The 7,923-nt window shown below is 57.8% G+C and overlaps 1 protein-coding gene across 2 annotated transcripts in view; it reads left to right on the top strand.

The window, feature by feature from the left end:
- Positions 1-349: 349 nt before the first annotated feature.
- The window catches only part of AGRN (agrin), an 88,358-nt gene continuing 80,784 nt past the window's right edge, over positions 350-7,923 (top strand). For both annotated transcript variants that reach the window (XM_020976724.2, XM_020976709.2), the window contains exons 1-2: positions 350-846; positions 4,527-4,788. In XM_020976724.2, coding sequence (XP_020832383.1) covers positions 541-846; positions 4,527-4,788 — 568 coding nt within the window. In that variant the 5' untranslated portion in view covers positions 350-540. The remainder of the gene's footprint in view (positions 847-4,526; positions 4,789-7,923) is intronic.

Here is a 7,923-nt window from a genome sequence, read left to right as displayed (position 1 = left end):
CCCCGCAGCCCGGGGTACGAGGGGAGTGGGAGGGCAGAAAGAGAGGACTAGCCAAGGACTGACTTGTGCGGCGCGCTCCGACAGCCGGAGGGGCCTTGTCCCTTTTTCCCGAAGGCCAGCTCCGGACGATCGCGGCCAGCAGCCCGGGCCGAGAGCGGACTCCTGGGGGCCGGCGTCGCTTTGTTCGCGGCCCGAGGCTGCGGCTGCGGCGTCTCGGGGTCCGAGAGCAGCGGAGCCCGGAGGGAGGCGGGCCGACGGGAGGGCCGGCAGGTTCCAGGAGGCAGGGAGGCCGGCCCAGGGGCGGGAGCTGGGCGGCCCGGCCCGCCCCCGTGCCCGCCCTCCCTCTCCCGATAGCTCGCTCGCCCTCTCGCTCCGGGGCTGCTGGGCTCCCTCTGCTCCCTTTCTCTCCCCTCGCTCCCTCTCGTCCTCTCTCGCGGCCGCCACCCGCGTCCTCCCCCCGGTAGGCGGCCACCGGCCTCTGCCCAGCTCAGGCCGGCCCTGCCCTGCCCGCCCGGTCCGGAGGGAGCCGGTGCGGGCGCGATGGCCGGGCAGAGGCAACTGCAGCGGCTGCGGCGGGGCGGCCTGCGCCCCCCTGCCCCGCCCCTGCCCCCGGCCGCGCCGGCCTCAGCTCCGCTGGCCCCGGCCCCGGCCCGACCGCCGCAGCCCGGGCGCCGTCTGCTACTGTTGCTGCTCGCCGCCCTGCTCGGGCTGGCCGCCGGCGCCGGGGGCGGGACATGTCCCGAGCGGGAGCTGGAGCGGCGCGAGGAGGAGGCCAACGTGGTCCTCACGGGCACCGTGGAGGAGATCCTGAACGTGGACCCTGTGCACCTCACCTACTCGTGCAAGGTGAGGCGGGCGGCCACCCTAGGGGACGGGAAGCGAGGCAAAGTTTGGATGACGCTCCCCATCTTGGGGACGCCGGCGATGAGGGCGGCGGGAACAAGTGCCGCGCCCCCCTGCCAGCCTGCTTGTCTGGCCGGGAGCCGGGCCCGGCCGGGGTGGCTCCGGGAGGTGGGGGAGGGGCCCGCTGTCCCGCCCGAGCCGCGGTCCGTAATTACCTATTTTTAGACTTAAACTGTGGGAGTCTGGGCCAGCTTACACCCTGCCCCCCTCCTCTGTCCCCCCCCACCCCACCCCCGCGGTCCGGCCGGGTGGGGGAAATACGAGTGTTCCTCCCAACAGTTTGGATTGGTACAGCCCCTCCCATTTTGAGGGGGATCTTGGGGCTGCAGCTTCCTGGGTCTCTAGGAGGGTCTTCAGCTCCGCCGCCCCCCTCACATTGGGAGATTGGGCCCCTAGTCCGTACTGTACGCTGACCATGAGGCGGGAGTGGGGAGTGGTTAGGAGAAAGGGGGGGTGTAACCTGCGAGCAAATGTGGGGTGTGTGTGTGTGTGTGTGTGTGTGTGTGAGAGAGAGAGAGAGAGAGAGAGAGAGAGAGAGAGAGAGAGAGAGAGAGAGAGAGAGAGAGAGAGAGAGAGAGAGAGAGAGAGAGAGAGAGAGAGAGAGAGAGACAGACAGACAGACAGAGAGAGGGAGAGAGAGAGAGAGAGAGTTTGCTCAGGTGACCCCCACTGAACTGTATGGTGCCTCCGGAGTCCCTGCCAAAGGTGTTGGAGGGCGGGGTGCTGGTGGTGGGGTAAGGCTGATCTGGACTTTGCAAAACCCTGCAGTAAGTATGTGTGAATGAGTATGTCTGAGGGGGAGGGGCCGGGATTCTGGGCTCTGTCCTTTTTTGGGAGGGGCTGCCCTAGTGGGCAGACAGGTCTTTGTCCCCCCCAACAAACAGTGTAACCCCAAGAGTTTGTGCTCAGGGGCACGGTGTCTGCGGGACAGGCAGCCTCCTTTGCTAACGGTAAAGCCCCTGACTGAGGAGAGATAGGCTGGGGTGTCCCTGGGATGGGGGCCCCTGCAATCTGCCCAGGGTCTCATCTCCTGTTTTTGAAGAATGGGGGGGTTGGTGCTTGTCCTCAGTTTCCCCCTTCCCTCTCCTGGCCCGACTCTCAATTCCCTAACTTCTAAGCTTTCCCTTCTCTTCCTGCCGCCCCAAACCTCTGGGGCACAAATACTGTTTCTCCTTCATCTGGACTGGAAAACACAGGACCTGCAAAAACATGCCTGACCCAGGCCTCCAGCTGGGATCCTCCCTCCTCCCCTCCCACCCCCCTTCCCTGTGCACACTCTTCAGAAGGGGAGGCTTCATGGAGAGACTCTGCCCCCAGGACTGTGAACGAGAAGGCAGTTTGCCAAGTCCCTGCAGGATTTCCCGACTTCCTCCTTGCCAGGGTCCTGGGTGTGGCCATGTGGGAGGGGGCCTAGAGTAGGCTCAGGGAGGCTGCTTCTCCTGCAGTGACTCCTTTCCCCTAACCTGGAGCCACCTCTGTGTGTGTGTGTGTGTGTGTGTGTGTGTGTGTGTGTGTGTGTGTGTGTGTGTGTGTGTGTGTAATTAGCACGGGGGCTCAGTAGTGGAGAGCTGGGGAGCCATGGTCACCGTGGGGGTGGTGCTGCTGTGGTGCCAGATAAAAATTACTATGTGGTGTCTGCCCCCCCCAACACCCTATTAGGCTCAGTCTCTCTTGGATTGGGAGGAGGGTGGTAAAGGAGCTAAGCTGGAAAGCCCAGGGGTGACCAGAGTTGGCCTGGCAGGCTTGATCTGTTGGAGGGCCCTGAACGACAGTGCTGGGTTCCATCCTTTGTTCCTGAGGGACACCCCCCTTTTCCCAGGGCCCTTCTGCCCTCCAACAGGGAATGTGTAATGTCTCCACTGCCAAAGGACCACTGAGCTGGCCTTAAGTCCAGAGGCCTGGGAAGGATAGGACAGATTCTTTCTGTTGCCTCCAGACTGGATGTGTCTATGGGTTTGTGGGTGGGCTCAGGGCTCTGTGGTTCTCTAGCACTTCCCAGGTGTCTCTCTTGGAGGCTGGGGGAAACGATGGAGGCTGGTTTCTGAAGTAGGTCCTCCCTTCGGTTGGGGGAAGGGCATAAGGGAGCTGTCTTGCCAGACGGGTTTGTCAAATCTAGTACCTTCGGGGCATGGAGTGGGAGGGGAGGGGCTGGGGCTACTGCCTGAACTTGAATCTGGTTCTGTGTGTCCTCAGGCACTTTTGGGTGAGCTGGGCCAGGCAAGACTGAAATATGGGAGGAGAGGAAAGAGGGGAGGCCTCCTGTCTGCCCCACCCTGCCATACTAGGAGGGTGAGAGCTGTGAGTAGGAGAGATGATAGGAAGACAGCCCTGAACATTGGGAGTCCATGCCTGAGGGCAGGAAGACGGGAAACATCCTGAGATGGAGCAGGTGGGGCCTGGGATGTGATGGTGCTGAGGCTTAAGTGAGACTTTTCCTGTGACCAGAAGGAGGCAAAAGGGCAGGGGTAAGGTCAGCTCAGGGCCAGTAACCTAGTGGAAGGTCATAGCATCATGAAATTAGAGCCAGAAGGTACCTTAGAGGCCATTTTACAGAGAGGAAACTGAGGCACAGAGCTGTGAAAAGTGACTCACCCAGGGGCGCACAGACAGTGAATGTCTGAGGCTGCCTTTGACCCCATGCTCTTCTTGCTCCAAGTCCATTACCCTATCCACCTATCCCATAGGCTCTGGAGTCTTGTGTCCTGCTGTTCTGAATTTCTTCCACAAACTGATCCCTGTGGAAGAGTGTGGGGGCTTGGATGTGGGCCTGGAAGCCTCATTACTGGGACCTGGGAAAGTCTTGAGTCAGGCCCCTGGCCAGATGGGAGCAGGAGTTATTGGGTCCAATGTCTGTTGCTATGGGAGAATAGAGCAGCCACACTTCAGCATGAGAAGTCGGGACCCTATTTAAGAGTAGGTGGTGTTGGCTATGTGCCCTGGCCCCCAAGCTGGGAGAGGCAGGAATCCAGGGAGGTGATGGAGTAGCCTGGGCCCAGGCTTCCACACTGGGAGGGAGAAGGGGGAGTGTCCTACGGAGTTTGAAGTATTTCAGTCTCTGGCCAGGCCTGAGATTATAGCTGGGCTGATGGGGAAGGCCCAATTTTTTAACACTGGGTGTATGTCTTTAGCATACACCATCGAGACCACTCTTGTCTGTTAAAAGGTTTCCTTCATTCAGGAAAGGGGTTGGGGATTGGAAGAGACCAAGGACTCAGTTCAGGTCCCAAATGGCAGAAATAACACTGAGGAAAAAAAGACTGTTCAGGGGCCACTTGTCTTCTGGGAAGTGCCTGGAGGTTCAGAGGTAGTGTAGACAGTAGACAGTTAGACTCAGAGCCAGAAAGTCCTGAGTTCAAATCCCACTTATGACATGTGAGCTGTATGACCATGCTTAAGTCTAAGGGACAGGGGTGAGGATCTTGTGCATTTCAGGCACGGCAGACAGCCTTTGCCCCAGAGCCCACAGAATACTGGGACATAACCCAGGGATCCAGGCTTCTGTCTTGGCCCCCGAAGTATGTGTGGAAGGGGAAGCTGCCTGATTTGGGAAGCTTAGGTGTCCTGTCTTCCAGCCCACTGGCTCCCTCTTCTGACTCACCCTTTCCCATTCATTCCCTCCCCAGGTTCGGGTCTGGCGATATCTTAAGGGCAAAGAAGTGGTTACCCATGAGATCCTGCTTGATGGTGGGAACAAAGTGGTGATTGGCGGCTTTGGAGATCCACTCATTTGTGACAACCAGGTGTCCACTGGGGACACCCGGATCTTCTTCGTGAACCCCGCCCCACGCTACCTGTGGCCAGCGCATAAGAACGAGCTGATGTTGAACTCCAGCCTCATGCGAATCACGCTGCGGAACCTGGAGGAGGTGGAGCACTGTGTGGGAGGTGAGCTTGGGCTGGGCCCCGGAGCCCTGCGGGCACCTCCTGTGAGGGCTGGGAAGGGCCTAGGTTGCCGCTGATGGGCTCTTGCTTCTTGCTGGAGGGAAGGGTTGGAGCCCACCAGGCGTCCTGTGGGTGTGGGTCATGAGGTTTGTCTTTCTTTATGCCACTCCCCCCCCCCCCCCCCCCCCCCCCCCCCCCCCCCGTCAAAAGTTCTGTCTGCTTTTCTGGCCTATTGAGAGATTTCTGGCCCTGACCTCAGCCTCCCTAGGCAGCCCCCACAGCCGGTGGCCTTGCTGACGCTCTGAATTCCTGGCCCAAGTCGAGGTCATAGGCCTGGGATGTTGTGACGTTGGCTAGCCATGCTATTCACCCTCTCTGGGGATCTCGGAGCGGAAGCGCTGTCCCCATGGGGCTGAGAATTCCCAAACTCTGTATCCTGCACTGCCCCGCCCTTTGGGGAGCTGGGGGGGAGGGGGCAGCTCGTGTCTGTCTGGCAGCTCTGAGGGCCAGGCTGGGTGTGAGTGGGGGTGGGGGGGGAATGGAGCTTGTTCCTGGGAGACCGGAGTGCTGGGACCAGGTAGGCAATGATGCTGCTTGAGCTGGGGGAGCCGTTCAGATGCAGGGTCAGCTTGCCTTCATAGACTGGGGGATTCTTCAGGGAAAATTGCTCAGAATGGACTCTGTCTAGTTTTTCCTTTTTTGAGCGGGGCAATTAAGGAGGGGGGAGTAGTTTGGAGGATGAGCGTAGCCTCCGGGAAGGGGGGAGCTTTCAAACACTATATAAATGTGAATGAATGAAAATCGCATCAGAATTAACACTGTTGTCCGGACTGTGAACCAGTTTCATAGATTTAGAACTGAAACGACCATAGACTCATTACAGAGACTTTTCCAAGGTCTCCCAGCTGGCAATTGGAGCTCTATACCCAGAACTCCCTATTGCTCTAGAACACTGCTTCTCTGAGGACCTGAGTTGGAATTCTGGCTCTGCTGCTTTCTACCTTTGTTATATAACCTTGGACAAATTTTTCTTACACTCTGAGCCTCAGTTTCCTCATCTAGGGAGTGGTGGGGGAGATGACTGGGGTCCTTTCCAGTTCTCCTAATGCCCTATACCAGTTTTGCCCTGGAAGGGATGAGTCTGGGATCCTGGAAAGTAGGATGGGGTCCCTCCCTGTGGTGAGATGTGTGGCTGCATGGCTATTCCCCCCATAATAACAAGAACTAACCTTTCCATAGGACTTTTACCCGGCACTTTAGATCTAGTTAACTGGATGGCTCAGTGGAGAGAGCCCTGGGCCTAGAGTCAGGAGGACCAGAGTTCAAATCCAGCCTCAGCCCTGTATACTAGCTCTGTGATCCTGGGTTATATAAACTATTTGTAAAGTCATCACGACGTAATTTGATGAGGGAATCATTAGCAGCTTAGGAAGTATTTGACCTGGGTTTTTATGAAACTAGGGGATGCCAAGAGGCAGAGGTGAGGAGAGAGTGTATTCCAGCTATGGGGGAAGCCAGTATGAAGGCCTGGAGGTGGGAGATGGGATGCCTTGTATGAGGAACCTCAAAAAGGCCAATTTGGCTGAAACATACAGTGCATGGAGGGGAGAAATACAGGTTGTAAAAGGCTTTGAATGCCAAACAGATGAATTTAAATTTTATCCTAGAAGCATAGGGGGCCACTAGAGTTTCCTGAGCAGGAGAGGGATCCGTGTCGGCAGCTGTGTGGTAAACCTTGAACTCTCCTCTCAGGGTACAATCCTGGGGTGAATGTGTTGAGCAGTGGGGGAGCCTGTCTTGTCTGTCCTTTGGAATAGGGAAAGGACTTGAGCCCTGAGGCCTGACCTCAAGCGGAGAGGTCTCAGAGTGGTCATCTTCCCTCCTCCTGAGGCCTTCCCCCCACTCCCTGCCCAGTGATAGGAAGCTTGGACCACCCACTCTGGGTGCAACATTGTGTAGTGGTGAGATTTCTGTACATGGGGCCTGGCTTCCATTCGTGGGTTGAAAACCTGGATTTTGAATCCAGTCTCAGACACGTACTAGCTGTGTGCTCTGGGCAAATCACCTTTCCTCCCTAGACTTCAATTTGTGTGGGCTGGGCCTGGAGTTAGGAAGGCCTGAGTTCAAATTCAGCCTCAGACACTTACTAGCTGTACGCTCTGGGCAAATCACTTTACCCTGTCTGCCTCAATTTCCCCATCTGTAAAATGAGCTGGAGAATGAAGTAGCAAACTGCTCCAGTATCTTTGCCAAGAAAACCCCAGACGGGGTCACGAAGAGTCAGACTTGACTGAAAGGATGGAACAGAAACAACAAAAAAGGAGGAGGCTGGACCTTGTGACCTCAAAGATCCCGTCTGTCACTCAGTCTGTGATCTTCGGCTTCTTCCTAGGGGCCCAGGACAGTACAGAGACAGCTGGCCCCTGGGCTGGGGACTTCACCAGGGAAATGGGATGGGGGCTAAGGGCTCAGAGACCGTGGGATTCGCTAGAGTCCCCCCTAGCCCTTGTCCCACGTCCTTCCCCTTTGGTCTGGGAAGGGATGTGCCCTCAGTGGGGGTGTGGGGAGGGGCTTCTTCTCCATGGGAGGGTGGGAGCTGTGGTTTCTCATTCCTTCCCTGCTTTGAACCATTTTGGGATGAGGGCCCTGGGGGAGGGGCCCCCCTGGAATCCACAGCCCAGAGCACAGCCCACCCGTCCCCTGCCTCTTACCCCTTGATCTTTTGACTTGCTCTCTTTCCTAGGGAGGAGCTTGGCTCCTGTCTGGGGGCATGGCCTCGAAATGCCCCAAGTAGAGAAGGGACTCCAGCCTGGGGCTTGGGGTGGGGGTTTTGTTTCTGCAACCAGACCCTTTGCCGTGCCCTGTCGAGGTGGGGTGGGGGTGAGGTTCACTTCTTTCCAGATGCCTGGCTGCAGAGGTCAGGACCAGAATACAGGCCTGACATCCTCTTTCCCTACAGTCTAAGTTTTCTCTCTGGTGGGAGAGGGCAGGCCAGCCCGCAGCTCCCCTGGCTTGGGCCACTTGGACTCTCCCGTGCCTTACCTCCTCATCATACCCATTTTCCTCATGTGGCCAACCTTCCTGTCTGGGAGGATGAAGGGCAGGAAGGAAAGGGAGTGGGTGATGTTGTGGCTAAGA

The sequence above is a fragment of the Phascolarctos cinereus genome, unplaced genomic scaffold (assembly GCF_003287225.1).
Source record: "Phascolarctos cinereus isolate Bilbo 61053 unplaced genomic scaffold, phaCin_HiC Scaffold_726;HRSCAF=1367, whole genome shotgun sequence".
Classification (NCBI taxonomy): domain Eukaryota; kingdom Metazoa; phylum Chordata; class Mammalia; order Diprotodontia; family Phascolarctidae; genus Phascolarctos; species Phascolarctos cinereus.
This window is presented reverse-complemented; position numbering and strand designations above follow the sequence as displayed.